Below are 18,627 nucleotides of genomic sequence, written 5' to 3' on the forward strand. Positions count from 1 at the left end.
GAAAGCTCTAAGTTGGTGGTAAATTTGTGCCTGACTCAAGGAACTCAGGCTGGGGAAGTCCACTGCTGTGAGTTACTAAAAGGAAGAAGCAGAATTGAGTAGACCGAGTACTGGACAGGACTTGAGGTGCGCAATCCAATAAAGCTCAAGTCTTAGGGAGAATGATAAGAGTTTGTCGTGAGCTCTCTAGGGGGTCTGTGGGTATTGACAATTGTAACCCCATGACTTTCTCGCTGTTGCGGGGAGCACTTGTTGGCTTGTCGACCATAAACAGCGTTTCTCTTTGAGGAACTGAGAGAAGCTAGGCAAACGCTACAGTGTGCCACTTTCTTCACGGGACGGGGTGAGACCCCAAGGTGTGGTATCAAATCTTCATTCACTGGTGTGACTTCTCAGTAAGAAGATAGCATTAAAAACAGATTTAAAGTCTCTTCCTAAATATTTCACAAGACTAATTTGAATAAGGTCTATAATTGTGAAAAGACAAAAATACAGTCCAAACAACAATTAGTCCCTCAATTTTTAAGTTTCCTTGAGTATCTTTGGCACCAAATTAATCAACTTTGGGGTTACACTGGTCGAAAAGCAAAGGGAAATTTCTCAGAGTAGTTTTTTATAGCACAAATAAAGGAAAATTAAATGATAAAGAATTAAGCATTATAAATGGGCATGACAATTTCAAGAATTTCTGCATGTCACTAGGTAAAGACCTTCCAGCCCAGCAATATGTCTCTGACAAAAGCACTAGATGATAAGTAGTAAAGGGCTTTTTTGTTAACCCCAGAACTAGTTAAGAATGACCCATTAAAAAAGGAGTCTTTCACTCAGATAATTTCTTTTTCCAGCATCTGCAAAGGACACAGGTGAAGTTATCAATGTGAATTTCATGTTGGACCCTGACCATGTGCTTGAAGATACATAGATATGTATGAAGATACATCGGCTTGAAAATACATAGATATTCACTCACAGAAGATGGTAAACGCTAGAAAGTGTCCCCAGATGACCTTCACTATTCAGTTGAACTGTAAAGAGTGAAAAAAAGGGTCACATAACCGTCAAGCTGCTTAGCTCTCAAAAATAAAGAGGAACATTCCCCAGAAATAAATGGGTAAGCTCCTCTAAAATACTGATGACAGCACAATTAAGTTGTCTTATAAAGAGGGACTAAATTAAATCTAAGTATACCAGATATGTCAGATAAAACAGATAATTTAAATAATTTAACAGGAGGTTGTTATTTTTTCAGAAAAGCTTCTGCTTATTAATCATAGTCCAAACTTTTACATAAGTCATTGCAGTTAATTTCTTAAACCAATACTGTAACACAGATGGTATAGCCACATTTTACAAATGAGGAAATTAATTCAGGAAGACTGAGTATACTTCCTAAAACCTTTCTCATCAGTGGCCAAGTCAGATTCTGAACCCAAGACTAATTTAAGTCCCCAGTACTTTTCACTATGCCAAACTATTTTCTATCTAATGGAATTAGACTACAAAGTTTTCTTGCACAGAATCCAGTACCTATCATTTAGAAGAGTATGTCTAGGAGCCTTCTGTTTCTACTATGGTGGAAAAGACCCCAGACTGCCCTTCTCTCAGGAGACTAGATCCCTATATGATCTACCAAGAATTACTGCTCAAATAGGACTCAGTAACAGGCCTTAGGGGCTTCCCTTGTGGCTCAACTAGTAAAGAATATGCTTCCAATGCGGGAGACCTGGGTTCGATCCCTTGGTTGGGAAGATCCCCTGGAGAAGGGAAAGGCTACCCACTCCAGTATTCTGGCCTGGAGAATTCCATGGACTGTATAGTCCATGGGGTTGCAAAGATTTGGACATGACTGAGTGACTTTTACTTTCATTTTCAAAGGCCTCAGGGGCTTCTCGAGTGCCTCAGTGGTAAAGAATTGGCCTGCAGAGCAGGAAACCTGAGTTTGATCCCTGGGTTGGGAAGACGCCCTGGAGACAGAAATGGTAACCCACTCCAGTTTTCTTGCCAGGGAAACCCCATGGACTGAGGAGTCTGGAGGTCTATAGTCCATGGATACAAAAGAGTCAGACACAACTTAGCAACTGTGTCGCTGATCCTGCTCATGACACCAATTGTCTCTGTATTTCACTGTGCATACTGCTCGCTGAACCCAGGGTAGGCAAGGCTTCAGCTAAGAGGCTGGAAGAAGACTGGAGGAGCCAATAGGAACTGCAGACGCATTTATTCTCTCCTGGCAACAGCCATAGCAAAGCCTAACACAACACAACCTCTCTCCTGCTAGCACAGCGGCCATAACAGTATTCTCTCTGGCTGATGCAGCAGCCATAGCAGTAGACTCGCTATAGTCTCTCCTCTCGTGGCTGACCCAATGGACACAGCCGTGACGCAGCGGTAACGCTGCCGCTTTCTAGGTGGAGCTCACATATCCCTACAGCACAGAGTAGCTAGTGACCAAGCGTGTACCTCGTGATGCGCATGCGCAGTGTTGTAAGTGAGCTCAGCTGTTACATAGTTATTATTTATAAAACAAGGGACAAGAGAGCATAATCATGCCATCTTGGCTAAGTTGCTCTCTCCCCACACTCCAACCCTTCAGGGTCTCTCGCCTCACATTCTATGTGCAGTCCATATTCTGTGATATTTTCTTGGCAAGTAACACTGACCCTTGTATTTACATCTTGCAGCAGCATTAGCGACAATGAACAGTTACATCCCCAAAACACAGCAAAGCCCAGTGCCAGGTATCACCTGGAATTCATGTTGCAGTCCTTGCCCTCACGGGGCTAGAAGAGCCACCCACTGCATATGGAGTGCCTCTGTCTTCCATAGCCAAGTCCAATCCACTATCTAGCCCTGTAAGACTGCATAAAAGCCTCCGCAGGGGCAACTCCATCCCTGCGGGGTTTCGCATTCAGTTCAGTTCAGTTCAGTCGCTCAGTAGTGTCCGACTCTTTGCGACCCCATGAATTGTAGCACGCCAGGCCTCCCTGTCCATCACCAACTCCCAGAGTTTACCCAAACCCATGTCCATCGAGTCAGTGATGCCATCCAACCATCTCATCCTCTGTCATCCCCTTCTCCTCCTGCCCCCAGTCCTACCCAGCATTAGGGTCTTTTCCAATGAGTCAACTCTTCGCATGAGGTGGCCAAAGTATTGGAGTTTCAGCTTCAACATCAGTCCTTTCAATGAACACCCAGGACTGATCTCCTTTAGGATGGACTAGTTGGATCTCCTTGCAGTCCAAGGGACTCTCAAGAGTCTTCTCCAACACCACAGTTCAAAAGCATCAATTCTTCACCGCTCAGCTTTCTTCACTGTCCAACTCTCACATCCATACAGGACCACTGGAAAAACCATAGCCTTGACTAGACAGACTTTTGTTGGCAAAGTAATGTCTCTGCTTTTAAATATGCTATCTAGGTTGGCCATAACCTTCCTTCCAAGGAGTAAGCGTCTTTTAATTTCATGGCTGCAGTCAACATCTGCAGTGATTCTGGAGCCCCCAAAAATAAAGTCTGACACTGTTTTCACTATTTCCCCATCTATTTCCCATGAAGTGATGGGACCAGATGCCATGATCTTAGTTTTCTGAACGTTGAGCTTTAAGCCAACTTTTTCACTCTCCTCTTTCACTTTCATCAAGAGGCTCTTTAGTTCTTCTTCACTTTCTGCCATAAGGGTGGTGTCATCTTCATATCTGAGGTTATTGATATTTCTCCCGGAAATCTTGATTCCAGCTTGTGTTTCTTTCAGCCCAGCGTTTCTCATGATGTACTCTGCATATAAGTTAAATAAGCAGGGTGACAATATACAGCCTTGATGGACTCCTTTTCCTATTTGGAACCAGTCTGTTGTTCCATGTCCAGTTCTAACTGTTGCTTCCTGACTTGCATACAGGTTTCTCAAGAGACAGCTCAGATGGTCTGGTATTCCCATCTCTTTAAGAATTTTCCACAGTTTATTGTGATCCACACAGTCAAAGGCTTTGGCATAGTCAATAAAGCAGAAATAGATGTTTTTCTGGAACTCTCTTGCTTTTTCGATGATCCGATGGATGTTGGCAATTTGATCTCTGGTTCCTCTGCCTTTTCTAAAACCAGCTTGAACATCTGGAAGTTCACAGTTCACGTATTGCTGAAGCCTGGCTTGGAGAATTTTGAGCATTACTTTACTAGCGTGTGAGATGAGGTTCTCATTAAGGACCTGCAAAACCCCCCACAGGCACCAAGCCCACCCCTTCAAGGAGAGGATTTTTGTGGCATTCACAGTCCACCCACATGATTACACTTTTCTAAATCTGAGGACACAGACTTTACAGTACACCTTTGCACAAATCCGCCCACATGCACAACCATGTAACCCAGGCGGGACCCCTGCAAGCTCAGGCCCCCTTCGGGGGTCTTCACACTTTCAAAACGGTGTCTTGCATGCCATCTCTCTACTTCTCTCAGTAAGGACCTGCAAACCCCCACAGGTGCTTGGCCCACCCTTGCGTCCCAAAGTCGCAAAAGCCATGCTGCCAAGGGTTCCCTGTGCATTTGCTGAAACTTCTTACCTGAGTCGACCAACTCCTCCTGAGTATATGGTCGATACGTGGTGAACTCAGTAACGTTGGGGGCCCCTTGAGGATGTCCTCCTGGGCTGTAGGCTGCTCACACTTCACTTACTGCTGTATGATGGGCCTCGCTGCCAAGCAGGGGCCTACAGTCTCATAACGTTCATCATCACCATCACTTACCACCTCGCAGTCAGAGATGCTGGGTTCTTCAGGGCCACAAGGTTCTTGCTGTAACGCCAATGTGCATTGCTGTAGTTCTTCCAAGTGTCTATGCACATTGAGCACCAGTGCAGCATCGTGTAGGGCGTGATCCATATTCGCCTTCAGGATAGTCAGGAAAATCCAGCCCACAGTGCCGGCAGCAGTCCGAGACACCTTGTTCAGGAAACAGGAACTCACTGCCTGTAACATCTTTCCAATGCTATCTGGTGACCCATTCTCCACTTCCCAGTTTTCCACCAAAGCCGAAGCCGGGAGGATCACATCACAAAGTACCACATGCTATATGGTGGCCTCTGGCTTCCTCCTTTCAGAGGAACCTCAGGCTCCCCTACCCACTGTGTATCCTGCCAACTCTTCTTCTGAGGAGCATCAGGCTCCTCTATCTGCTGGGTGTCCTGCAGACCATGCCAATTGTATTGCTCTTCATCCTGTTCACAGTGCCAGTTATCTTGCTATTCACATTGTCCGCACTGTTCGCTGAACCCAGGGTAGGCAAGCCTTGAGCTAAGAAGCTGGAAGAAGGTTGGAGGAGTTGGCAGGAAGTACAGACACGTTTATTCCCTACAGGCAACAGCCATAGCATAACCTAACACAACACAACCTCTCTCCTGGCTGGCACAGCAGCCATAACAGTATTTTCTCTGGCTGATGCAGCAGCCATAGGAGTAGACTCGCTATATTCTCTCCTCTCATGGCTGACCCAATGGACACGGCCGTGACACAGCAGTGATGTCGCTGCTTTCTAGGTGGAGCTCACATATCCCTATAGCACAAAGTAGCTGTAGCGAGTACCTCCTGATGTGCACATGTGCAGTGCTACAAATGATCTCAGCTGTTACATAGTGGTTATTTACGAAAGGAGGGGCGAGACAGCCTGACCATGCCATCTTGGCTAATTTTCTCTCTCCCCACAGCAACTAAACAACAACAAACTGCAGGCCTCAGGCTCCACACATATTTAAAGAAAGGTTTGGAAGTAGAATGGAATCTAATATTTTCAGTTCATAAATTCTAAGTTTATGCAAAACAGTGAAGAAAATACGTATTTATTTTCTTAAATAAAGGGTAGGAAGGACAGGAATAGGTCTTAAAAAAATTGTTAAGCCCAACTCTCCATGAAAAGATCACCTCAACACCTGCTGAATAAACAAAATATATGAATGAATAAGAATTTGCTGTCTGACAACAAGCAGTTCTTGAGACAGGGTTTGAGTGCAATAAATTTATCTGATAGATTATTCTAGAAAGCATCATTAAAGGAACAGAGATGTAAAAATGTAAGGGAAGAAAAGGAGCACAGTTTGCATTGGTGAGCAGGCAGGTTCTGTCAGGTATTGGAGTAGGGAGTAGGGGGTGTAGGGAGGGATGCAATTTGGTATAGCCACTTTGGAAAACTGCTAAACAAATACATACATACCTCTTATGATCCAGCAATCCCATCCTTAGGTATTTGTGCAACAAGAATACATATGTTCAGCAAAAGACACATGAAAAAATGTTCATAGCCAAGAAAATTGAAAATAAATGTCCATTAAAAATAGAATAAACATGTAAATTGTGATATAATCATACAACAGTGAAATACTTAACAGAAATGGAAATGAATGAACCTTAACTACATACAACACAGATGAATCTCACAAATACAATATTTAGTGGGAAAAGTCGTGAAAGAAAGAATGCACAATGTATTATTCCATTTTTGTAAAGTTAAATAACATAAACCAATTTGTGCTGTTAGAAGTGAGAATAGTAGAATCCTTTGCAGGGATAGAGTGGTGAGTTAGTAACTAACAAGCAGGCAACAAAGGAGTTCTGCACTTTCAGTGTTTTGTTTTTTTTTTAATTGCTTTGGCTTCTAGTTAACAGAAATGTTTTACTTTGAGAATCCAAAAAGTATTGTGCCCTATTCTGTTGATAAAGAGTAGGTAAATTTTGGACATGTTGAGATGTGGAGTAAAAGCATTCAAGCAAAGGTAACTGTGTAAACACCTTTTGAATTTCCTGGCTTGCATTCTTTCTGAGGTACAGAAAACAAAAAAAAGAAACTTAATTGCAGACATTTGTGGATTTTTGTACTAGAGATGTGTCATATTCTATGTGACATACTAACCAAGATGACTTGTAAACCCATGGGTAGTCATTAGTTAAATCCATTTCATCTAGTCAAGGTCATTTTTTAAATTTTATTTATTTTTAATTGAAGGATAATCACAATATTGTGTTGGTTTCTGCCATACATTAACATGAATCAGCCATAGGTATAAAGGAGGTCGTTTGAATTGTTACAACAAAAGACTTGCATGTCCTCCAAGCAGCATGTAGCCAAAACAATCAGATGTTTGCCTGTTGTTTTCCAAGGACGTGGAGTCAGTTGCATCTGGTTGGACCTAAACTGGTTGACATTGGATAGGACCACTGACCCTCCAACTGGGCATGCACCAGTGTCCACTTGATGACATTTTGAACTTACAGAGGCCCATAGCTTAGGTATACCTGTGTAAATGACAATTACTATGCCTTTTCCAAATCACCTTTTCCCATACTGCACCTGCTCCCTGTGCCTCATACCTCCCAGCTTCTTCATTCTTTATTTCATAAATACCCAAGCCCTGTGCCTTCAGGGAAGTGGATTTGAGATTTGTTCTCCTTGTAAGCTTTGGTTTGCTGTGCTTGGAACAACGGACATGGCACAGTAACAACAGAGACAATGTGATATTTGAAAAATGCTTCTTTAATTAACCAGTGTTTCAAGTCCAGAAGATTAAATATTTGGATAACAAAAGTCTAGATAATCAAAAATTACACATTTTCAGTAGCAATCATCATAATCCCAGTTCTCCAAGCCAAGACACATTACCACAAGTGACGGTGCTTAAGGAAAAGCAAAAATAATCCTTTTCTTTCCTCTTTTTAAGGAAATGTCTTAGTGATGGTCTTAAACTTGACTCTCTCCTTCCAATTGTTTAACAGGAGCTCCTATCAGGCAGCAAGTGCAAATGGGGGCTGATTGTCGCTAGTTTAAAGCTGCCACCTCAGGATGATTTTCAAAAAAGTTTCCCTCCACCCTGAAGGCTTTGCAGGTGACTGAGATCAGCTCTAGCTCCAGGGCCTGGAGGTCTCCCCCCGCCCAAGGCCTGCGCATGTGGGGGCCATGCAGCTGAGGATAGCCAAGCACCTAGAATGCTGCTGCTGTCAGGGAAAGGCCCAGGTCCAGGAGGTGGCTTTTGATACCAGAAGTGGAGGGGGAAGGGAGGGGTTAGTCGCTAAGTCGTGTCTGACTCTTGCGAACCCAAGGACTGTAGCCCGCCAGGCTCCTCTGTCCATGGCATTCTCCAGGCAAGAATACTGAGTGGGTTGCCATTTCCTTCTCCAGGGGGATCTTCCCGACCCAGGAATCGAACCCGGGTCTCCTGCACTGCAGGCAGTCTTTACCAAATGCGCTATGAGGGAAGTAAAGGTACAGGGCATCTGCCTAATTCCAAACCCTGACCTACACAAATGTGCATATTCTCCTGAAAGGAATGGCTGGAAGAATTGGCAGGCTGGCCTGGGTATCCTTCAATAAAAAACATCTGGTCCTTAAAGACAATTTATACAACTCCAGGGTCATTTTCACATCCTGCAGGCTTGGGAGACACTGCCTGATGTGTCTGCCTGTGTGCACTTGCTCACAGACTGCCTAAAAGTGATTTAAAGAAAAGAGGAGGCAAACGGGTTGGGAGGATTTAAGAGGCATTACTGACATATGCGAGCCTGTTAGGAGAAGCTCACTGACTGAAACCGCCCACCCTGGCCAGGCCCTTTAGTAACCATTCGCATGAGTTGTTTTATGACAGGAGATCCTGGTAAGGAAGACAGAACTAATAAGCCACCACCAACTGGAAGATTCAGGAAAGGTCAAAAGGAGACACCGCTTGTCCGTCCACTTCCCAGAATCCCTCTCGCTAGCATCCATCTTGGCTGAGTGATGCGTGCGCCACCAGGAAAGACTGAATTAGAATGATTGGCCAAAGACAACCCGAAACTAATCCCATCACCATAAAACCCGAGACTGCGAGCCACAGGGCAGAGCTGTTCTCTTGGGTTCCCTTACCCTACTGCTCTCCACCCAGGTGCCCTTTCCCAATAAAATCTCTTGCTTTGTCAGCACATCTGTCTCTTTGGACAATTCATTTTCGAGTGTTAGGCAAGAGCCCAGTTTGGAGCCCAGGAAGGGGTCCCCCTTCCTGCAACAAGCCTGTCCAGTGGATGGATGGATGAGTAGGATATAAAGAAAGATTGCATCCTAGCAAACGTGATCATTTAGGCCAAGCCCAAACCTGTTCTGAGCAGCAGCCAAGCACAGGTGAATCAGAAAAGATGCAGAGATGCAAAGGAGACCTAGAGCACCCCTGAAAGGACAACGGAGGAATAATTCTAATGACCAACAAGGAATGGAGCAAGCATTTATTATATAAAATGTAGAGCCAAGAGTAAGGATACCTGGGACTATGGGAATCCACCAAATCTAGCGGTCTTTGCTCCAGCCACAGAGCAGGGAAAGTTTCCTCTGCCAGCTCACCACAGTGCTTCAAGGTGGAAAGTGGTGGTAATTTTGGTGAGTTGTTTATACATCCTAATAAAGTCAGACCTCATCTGTGCTGGCTAGGATAAGTGCTTTGGGGGAGGCACAATTTTTAAGGTTTCAAAGGACAAGGACATACAATTGTGCAATTTACCCAGTGACATTTGGGCACAATTGGGTGCCAGGTTGTATTCTCTGAGCAAGTGATACTCTGGGGACCGACCAAACTAAACCCAGAGTTACACTGGACGGTGACATTCTCAGATGCAACATACTTCTCCTTATCCACGAACAGCTTTCCATTTTCTACCTCTGGTTTCAAACACGTAACTGCAAGGGAAACATATTTTTGAGCACACTGTTTCTCAATAAAAGGCAATGTAACAGCATTTAACAATGAGAATGATGAGAAATTCTGTTCATAAGTTATACTCAGGTCTTGCAAGTTGTTCTATATTATCTTTCATTTTCATAATACAGTATTATAATAGCAACAATACAAGTTATAGTAGTAATAATTAACATTTGTTGAGCAAGTCCTTTTGTCAGTCATGTGCTAAATCCTTTACATATGGCTTATCTCATTTAACTCCCACTACAGCTCTGATCAGATACTACAAAGAAACTGTAAAATAATTTCCTCTGTGTCACATCACTTTTAGACAGCAGAAATTTTGCTCTTAGTTGCTACACTCTCCCCCCCCCCAGCCTTGATCTACATATGGTCTTAGGTACGCCCTTTTCATTGTTTGTGTCTCATAATCTTCCTGTGTTAAATGAAATTGTTAGCAAAATCACAAAAATACCATGGACATGAAGGCAAGCCCATTCTTGACTCATCTTGTTACTACAAATTGACCAACCAGGAGCACCACCACGTCATTGAAAATGGAAAGTCATGGGAAAATGGTAGCCATTATGATGGTCTGTGAAGATTTCTAACTCTTTATGATTTGGGAAGAGCCAAATCATTGGAAAAGACCCTGATGATGGGAAAGATTGAAGGCAAACAGAGAAACGGGAGGCAGAGGATGAGATGGTTGGATGGCATCACTGACTCGACGGCCATGAGTTTGAGCAGACTCTGGGAGATGCTGAAGGACAGGGAAGCCTGGAGTGCTGCAGTTCGTGCTCAGTCACTCAGTCATGGCCAACCCTTTGCGATCTCATGGATTATAGCCTGCCAGGTTCCTCGGTCTGTGGGATTTCCCAGGCAAGAATACTGGAGTGGGTTTCCATTTCCTACTCCAGGGAATCTTCCTGACCCAGGGTTGAACTCCCATCTCCTATGTCTCCTGCATTGCAGGCAGATTCTGGGGTCTTCAGTTCACAGGGTCACAAAGAGTCACTAAGTCAGACACAACTTAGTGACTGAACAACATAATTTGGGAATTAACACATGAAATTCCTCTTTCCTGAATAGTTGGAATTAACTCATGAGATTGTCATGAAAACTTTAGTGGAGACACAAAGATATTCTCAGGTAAAAGAATCTCTAGATACTCTGGAATATATGTAGACACTCTAGATACTCTGGCAAGATACCTAGTAGGTGCTTCTGAAAAACCGTGAGCTGTGTTTTCGCAAGACAGGAGAGTAAAGTTTATTTGCAATGTACCTGCCATAGACTTTTTAAAGTTTACCATGTGTGTGACTTAAATTTTCAAGCTAGCTAAATAAAAGACAAAATGTATGTGCTACCTTTGATCAACAAGAAACACTGCTCTCACTACTTTCTAATTCTGTCTTCTTATCAGTGGACTGTGGGTGAAGCTGAAGGAACCAGCTTCCCTTTCAGCTCCTCGTCATTGAAAAGGTGAAGGTGACTAGCATAAAGACTTGCAGAAGATTTTAGTCTCTCCAGTCAGAACATATACTTCATTACATTCATATGTAGCTTTAGGATGAGAAGGTGTTAAAATCTCTTGTTAGTTCTGGCTAGTGAGAGGTTGATAATGGGGAGGTGCATGTGTAGAGGCAGGTATGCATGTGAGAAACTTCTGAGAGGAGACCTCGGTATATTCCTCTTAACTTTGTTGGAAACCTAAAACTCCTATAAAATGATAAAGCTTTAAAAAAAAATAAAAAACTACAGTTACAAAAAAAAAAAAAAAAAAGAAAGAAACCTAAATGGAATGCTTAATCTTACAACAAATCAAGAGCATTAGTGGAACAAAACGAAAACTTTAAATAAAGTATGTAGTATTATTTCAATGTTGATTTCCTTATTTTGATTATCTAATTGTGGTTATGTTAGATGTTAATATTGGAGAAATCTGAATGAAGAGCATGTGAAAATATTCTGTGCTGGTTTTGCAATTTTTTTAAGTCTGAAATTATCTCAAAATGAAGAAATTGTGAAATGATAAAAGATGTGGGAGATCAGTGAACACTGTACAACTCTCTGAAATTATCTTGAAAATAGAACTGAAAACTAGGTTTTAGAGGATGGATGAGAATTTGAGGGATAGAGACATTTAACTGGACATAAGAAGAAAACTTAAAAAGCAATGCAAAATCTTCAGCTTTTAAGTCTAATAAAAAATAAAATGTATATATAAAATATCTCCCTGTAGTGTCTGTCCATAGGCACTTCTGGGAGGTGAGCTGCACAGTGGGATGGTGAGAGAGAGGGAAGAGTGTGAGTTCATAGTTTCAGATTAACAGGACTCTCCTAAACCCAGGTGACTTATAGGAGATGTCAATCGTCCCATTCATATCCTCTTCTCAGGATAACTTGCCATGGCTCAAAATATCTACTGCTTTCAAGCTGAGAAGCTGGAAGAAAACGTGTGTGAATATAAGCAATGTAGGCTGAGGGAATTCTCCCACTTGGCATGAAAGTATAAATTATTCATAGACAGTCATATTAAACTAGAATTGTTTTCAATAGACATCAGGCTGAAAAAAGAAAATATTCAACTGTGAAAAATTATAAACACTCTGAATAAACGCAGGATTTCCAAACAAGCCCTAACTTTCTCATAACTACAATACCACCGTAAGAGTGTGATTACTATATTTTACAACTTAGTAACTTACCTGTTGAAACAAGGAAAAGAAATGTTTGGGTAAAAACACTGGAAGTGAATTGTTTGCAGTTTCACAATTTTATATGAAAAATTTCAATAAATTTAGAGACATGGGCATGCCAGAGGAAGGCCTATGTTGAAGCATAATTTCTTCCTAAGGTTAAAACTAAGTGAAAGGGATTGGGGAATGCTCTGTTTTCTAAAAATAAAATAACTAGCACATGTAACAACCCATAAACATCAAAAAGTCTCATTCCTCAGATATAAAAGTTCATTATTCCATCTAGTAGGCAACCTGAGCCAACTCAAGTGCTAGCTAAAGGTAAGAAAAATGTAGAATGGGTGGTAGCAAAGGAAGATGATTTATATCAACTATAGCCTCAAGATCAGAGGTAACATGCCACTAACCCTCCCTTAGAGTGATTTTTGAGAGACTGCAGCCAGACGGTTCTTTAGTCAGTGATAGAATACAAGTAAATGTGGCATAAATGGATTGGAGTGCTATAAATACTTCTGCACCCATATGATGTCCCTTGGTCCACTTCTGATTACCATCTCAGCTGGGGTACACTTCTTTTCAAGTACATGTTAAACATTTGCAAAAAAATTACTTCATGCTTTGCAATGAAAGAAGTATCAATAAATTTCAAGGACTGAGATCATATAGACTACTATTTTTTAAACTTTGACATTATCTACTATTTATGAACATTTATACTTATGTCATAGCAGTTTGGCTCTTGGATGTTTATCCGGCACACACCTGTGCACCCAAAGACATACAAGAATACTAAAAGCAGCATTATTTTTGATAACTCTAAACAGGAAACAACCCAAATGCCCATTAAGAAGAGAGTGAATAACTCAATTATATATATATATATATATGTTACAAGGGAGTAATAAACAGGTATAAAAAGAAACATACCAGAGCTTCAATCCAGAATATGAATATCACAAACATAATGTGATCAAAAGAAGGAATATACAAAACATCAAATCATTCTGTTTATACAAAGTTCCAAAGTATATGTTATAAGTCCACAGAACATGGATAGGAAAGTGTGACTGATGGCCGGCTAAAGCCATGGGGACACCTCTCATAGTGGTTACATAGGTGTGTTCACTGCGCTCTCTTCTGTGTGTTAGTCTTCGACAAAAATGTTGTAAAACTTAGGTGCTAAAGGAAGCCTGTATAGGATTTTAATTTTCAATATTTTTTCATGAAAAATAATCAATTCTTAATTCATCTTTTTGTGATCTTCCTTGGGGTTACCACATCCAGAATGATTGGAACTGTCTATTAACATATACCTCTTGGCAAAGCTTTATTGACTCATATATACCTCTCTCACTCTATTGTAAAGAATGAAGAAATAAATATTTTCAGAGTTTTATATCAGCTTTAGAGGTAATACACAGGATGAAATTTACTCATTGCTTAGTCAGGATTTTTTCTTCTTTTGTTGTAAAATTGAAGAGAAAGAATACTTTAGAACCTTTATTTGGATGTCTGCTTCTGATCAAGATGGAATAACAAGGATAGGATTCACTCTCAGCCTGACACAATTTAAAAAGGGCAAAGGGGGAAAAGATAAAATAAGTGAAATAATGTTTTTTGACGTTAAGTATCAGGCAATAACAAGACATTGGTCCCTAGTAGTGAGGAAGCAAATGAGAAAAGCTCTTTGACGGTCACAGTCTGGAGAGTTTTCAGGCTTCAGCACAGAGAGGGGAGAACCAAGGCAGAAACTCCACCTCTCCCTGAAGGTTGTTAAGGGGTTAAGGAAACAGAAATGGGAGTCCAGAGAGGTCAGTGTTCACAGGGCAGAGTGACAAAGAGAAAATGTCTGATCAGAGACAGAGCATTGCAGATCTTCAGAAGATCCCCTTCAAGTTTTCAGCTACATGTTAAGTTTCAGCTGCATGTAAGCAAATAACCAATAAAGAACCCCAAAGAACAGAGAGAACAGTATCTATATTCACTCAAGCCTGAATATAGCTCATTTTACCACCAGATAGACTGGAAAGCCTCATATTTTGTGGGGAATTGATAAAATAATCAGAATAATATTGTCTCTGCAGGGGGCTTCTCTGATTCCTCCAGACAAAGCTAAAAAGCAAGCCTCAGATAATCAGCTTCCAAATAATTTCACTGCATCCCAGACTAAACTCAAGGATATTTTCAACAAATGCAAAAATATCCAGCACCAAAACATCACATTCAAAATGTTTCACATTCAACTTTAAAACCACTACAAATACAAAGAGGCAAAGAAAATATAAAACATAATGAAGAGAAAATTCAATCAATATAAACAAACCCTAAAATGACACATGTGGTATAATTAGAAAATAAAGACACTAAAATGGTTATTATAACTATATTTCATATATTTATATAGATCAGAGATTGAGCATGTTAAGTGGAGACATTAAAAATATTTTAAAAGACCCAACTTAAACTTTTAGAAATAAAAACTTGTAGTTGAGAGGTCTCACTTAACCAATGAATGTTTGAAAGTAAAAAAAGAAAAAATTTAGTCAGATTTACATTACAGACACTCCAAAAGAAAAGATTAAGAAATTTGAACAAATAGCAATTATCAAAAATGAAATACCAAGAGATCAAAAGACTGGGAAAAAAAAGAATCAGAACTACAATGAATTGTGAAGCAATTTCAGGTGATTTTGTATATGCATAAACAGAGACCCTGAAAGAAAGAAGGGAAGAGAGGTGAAAAGTATTTGAGTAAATAATGGTTATAGTTTATCAAGTTTTGTTAAAATTATTAACCCATAGATTAAATAAACTCAACGAACACCAGTGACAAGAAACAAAAAGAAAACTTAATGAAGGTGCAACATATCATAATCAAATTTCCTAAAATCAAAGATAAAAAAAAATTTTTAATCTTTCTAAAGAAAAAAGACACCCTAAATACAGAGGAGCAAAGAACAAGGCTTGTTGGAAAAAAGTATTGTATGGTTTCACTTATATGTGAAATATAAAAACCAAACAAACTATATGAACGAAACAAAACAAACATGTGGATGCAGAGAACAGAGTAGTGGCTACCAGAGGAAAAGAGGCAGGGGGAGGGCAAAACTGGGAAAGAGATCAACTACATGGTGATGAATGTAAACTCGAATTCTGGTGGTGAGCATGCTGTAGTATATGCCAAAGTTGAAATAAACTATTGCATATATCAAACATATAATGCTATAAACCAATGATACTCCAACAAAAGTTAAAAAGAAATAAATCAAAGACAATAGGGACTTCCCCAGTGGTCCAGTGGTTAAGAATCTGCCTTTTGATGCAGAGGACTCAGATTCAATCCCTGTTTGGTGGACTAATATCCCACGTGCAGTGGGGCAAGTAAGCTCCCCACACACACCGCACAACTCCTGAGCCTGCACTCTTTGGAGCCCACATGCACTATCAGGAGAGAAGCCTGGCCACCGCAACGAAAAGACCCCATGTGCCACAGTGAAGGTCCCACTTGCTGCAGCTAAGACCCGATGCAGCCAAATAAATAGGTATTTTTAAAAGAAGACAATAGAAGCAATATTTCTAAAGTGGCAAAAGAAAAAAAAAATCTAGAATTCTCTATTCAGAAAAAATATCTTCCAAACATAAAGGCAAACTAAATTTTTTTCAAATGTTTAAACCTTAAAGAATTCATTACCAGCATGTCTAAATTATAGGAAATATTGGTGGAAGTAATTCAAGCAAAGGGAAGATGATACCAGATGGAAATCTGTATCAACACAAAGGATGAAGAGCACCAGAAATGGTAAATGTGTAAATAAGTAGAAAATTTTTCCCTTGCCGTGTCCTTCAGTCGGGAAATAGCTGAACATCTCTGGGATATTTATACCATAGAATACTATTCAGCAATAAAAAGGAATAAATTATTGATGTACATAATCACATCTATCAATTTGAAAATAATTGTGCTGGATGAAAAGAGCCTTACAAAAAAGCACATTATTTCATCTGTATAAAATTCTAGAAAATGTGAACCAATCTATAAAAGCAGAGCAGTGGTTTTCTGGGGACAGTGAGGGAAGGGCTTGAGGGAGAAATTACAAAGAAGCATGAGAAAACTTTTCAGACAGATTGATATATTCATTATCTTGATTGTACTGATAATTTCAAAAGTGCACACATATGTCAAATTGATAGAATTACATACTCTACATGTATGTATTTTACTGCATGTCAATAAAAAAATAAAGCTTTAAAAAAAAATACCTAATTTGAAATGTTCTAAAAAGCTGACATAAGGGAAATGTAAATAAATATATATTTATTTTATTTTAATTGAAATGTATTTGATTTACAATGTTATATTAGTTTCAGGTGTATAATATAGTCATTCAGTTATACATACACACACAGACACAAATGTACATATATTAATATGCATCAAATAAATATACTTTTTAAAGCTGTAGAAATTTTCTCTCAGATAATGCTTTTTCACACTAGATTTCTTTTTAAATAATTTAGAATAAAATACTATAGCTCTCTAATTGCAAATAAATGTAGAATTATCTGTATCTGTCAAACTTCTTAGTTTTTCAAAATAAGCCTTAAAATGTCATAGTAATACCTGACATTTATATTAGGTTATAATTTACCCATAAATGGCAGAAAGTGAAGAAGAACTAAAGAGCCTCTTGATGAAAGTGAAACAGGAGAGTGAAAAAGTTGGCTTAAAGCTCAACATTCAGAAAACTAACATCATGGCATCTGGTCCCATCACTTCATGGCAAATAGATGGGGAAACAGTGGAAACAGTGTCAGACTTTATTTTGGGGGGCTCCAAAATCACTGCAGATGGTGATTGCAGCCATGAAATTAAAAGACGCTTACTCCTTGGAAGGAAGGTTATGGCCAACCTAGATAGCACATTTAAAAGCAGAGACATTACTTTGCCAACAAAAGTCCGTCTAGTCAAGGCTATGGTTTTTCCAGTGGTCATGTATGGATGTGAGAGTTGGACGGTGAAGAAAGCTGAGCGCTGCAGAATTGATGCTTTTGAACTGTGTTGTTGGAGAAGACTCTTGAGAGTCCCTTGGACTGCAAGGAGATCCAATCAGTCCATCCTAAAGGAGATCAGTCCTGGGTGTTCATTGGAAGGACTGATGTTGAAGCTGAAACTCCAACACTTTGGCCACCTCATGCAAAGAGTTGACTCATTGGAAAAGACCCTAATGCTGGGTAGGATTGGGGGCAGGAGGAGAAGGGGACGACAGAGGATGAGATGGTTGGATGGCATCACTGACTCGATGGACATGGGTTTGTGTAGACTCTGGGAGTTGGTGATGGACAGAGAGGCCTGGCGTGCTGCAATTCATGGGGTCGCAAAGAGTCGGACACGACTGAGTGACTGGACTGAACTGAACTGATCATCAATTACCAATATATGGATAAAGCACATTTGTGACAACTTGGATATACAACTTCTCATTTTATGGTTTATGATTTGTGATTTATGATGGTAAAAAGTTTTTTGTTTTTAACATAGCAGACACTGAAACTTTAAACCTAACTTAGAAAACAAGTAGATTTTTAAGCATCTGTGAGCATCTATTTATGTAGGAGAAACTAATATATTAGCTGTTTTTTCTGTTCATTAGGGTAGATTCCTCCAAGGATGCTATTTATTCACCCTCCTATTCTTCTTTAAATATGCTTTTTAATTTTGTCTTTTTATTAATAAAATATGCCCTATTTTTCCCAATAGAATCATAGTCATATTATGAATATCATTCTTTTCAAATGTATTTAGTTAATTCTTGACTTTGAATATTCATTTCTCAATAGGTTGATCGAAACCAGGACTGCTCATTGTTTGTCTCTACATTATATATTAAAATCTAACTGTATGGAATCCATGTAGTCTGGGCCTCCATGATGTCACTTACAAAATGACAGAATTATTGTAGTCTGAATGGAGTAATTTTCCTCATTTCCCAACATTCCTATCTAAGGCAGAAGAGCATCCACCCATCCCTCACCTCCTTGCTCACTTTTCCCAAAGGAAAAGGAGGTGGAGGAAGAGACGGTGGGTGTGTCTCATCTGTGAAAAAGTCTCTACATTTCTGGTCAAGGCTTCCTTCCTTCTATGGCAGGACCTAACTCCTGAGACTAAGTTCCCTAGATCAGATAAGGAGGCCCAGAGCTTACCTAAAGAGGAATTACAATAGAAGTTGGAGTGTCCCGCAGATACTATAA

General features: G+C 40.1%; 1 protein-coding gene across 1 annotated transcript in view; it reads right to left on the reverse strand.

Moving 5' to 3' along the window:
• Positions 1–9,212: 9,212 nt before the first annotated feature.
• LOC145504370 (C4b-binding protein alpha chain-like) overlaps positions 9,213–18,627 on the reverse strand; it is a 43,620-nt gene continuing 34,205 nt past the window's right edge. The window contains exon 9 of the mRNA XM_081484957.1: positions 9,213–9,675. Within this exon, the coding sequence (XP_081341083.1) occupies positions 9,458–9,675 (218 nt within the window). The 3' untranslated portion in view covers positions 9,213–9,457. The remainder of the gene's footprint in view (positions 9,676–18,627) is intronic.

The sequence above is a fragment of the Giraffa tippelskirchi genome, chromosome 5 (genome assembly GCF_054371585.1).
Source record: "Giraffa tippelskirchi isolate mGirTip1 chromosome 5, T2T-mGirTip1v1.2.pri, whole genome shotgun sequence".
NCBI classification, from domain to species: Eukaryota; Metazoa; Chordata; class Mammalia; order Artiodactyla; family Giraffidae; genus Giraffa; species Giraffa tippelskirchi.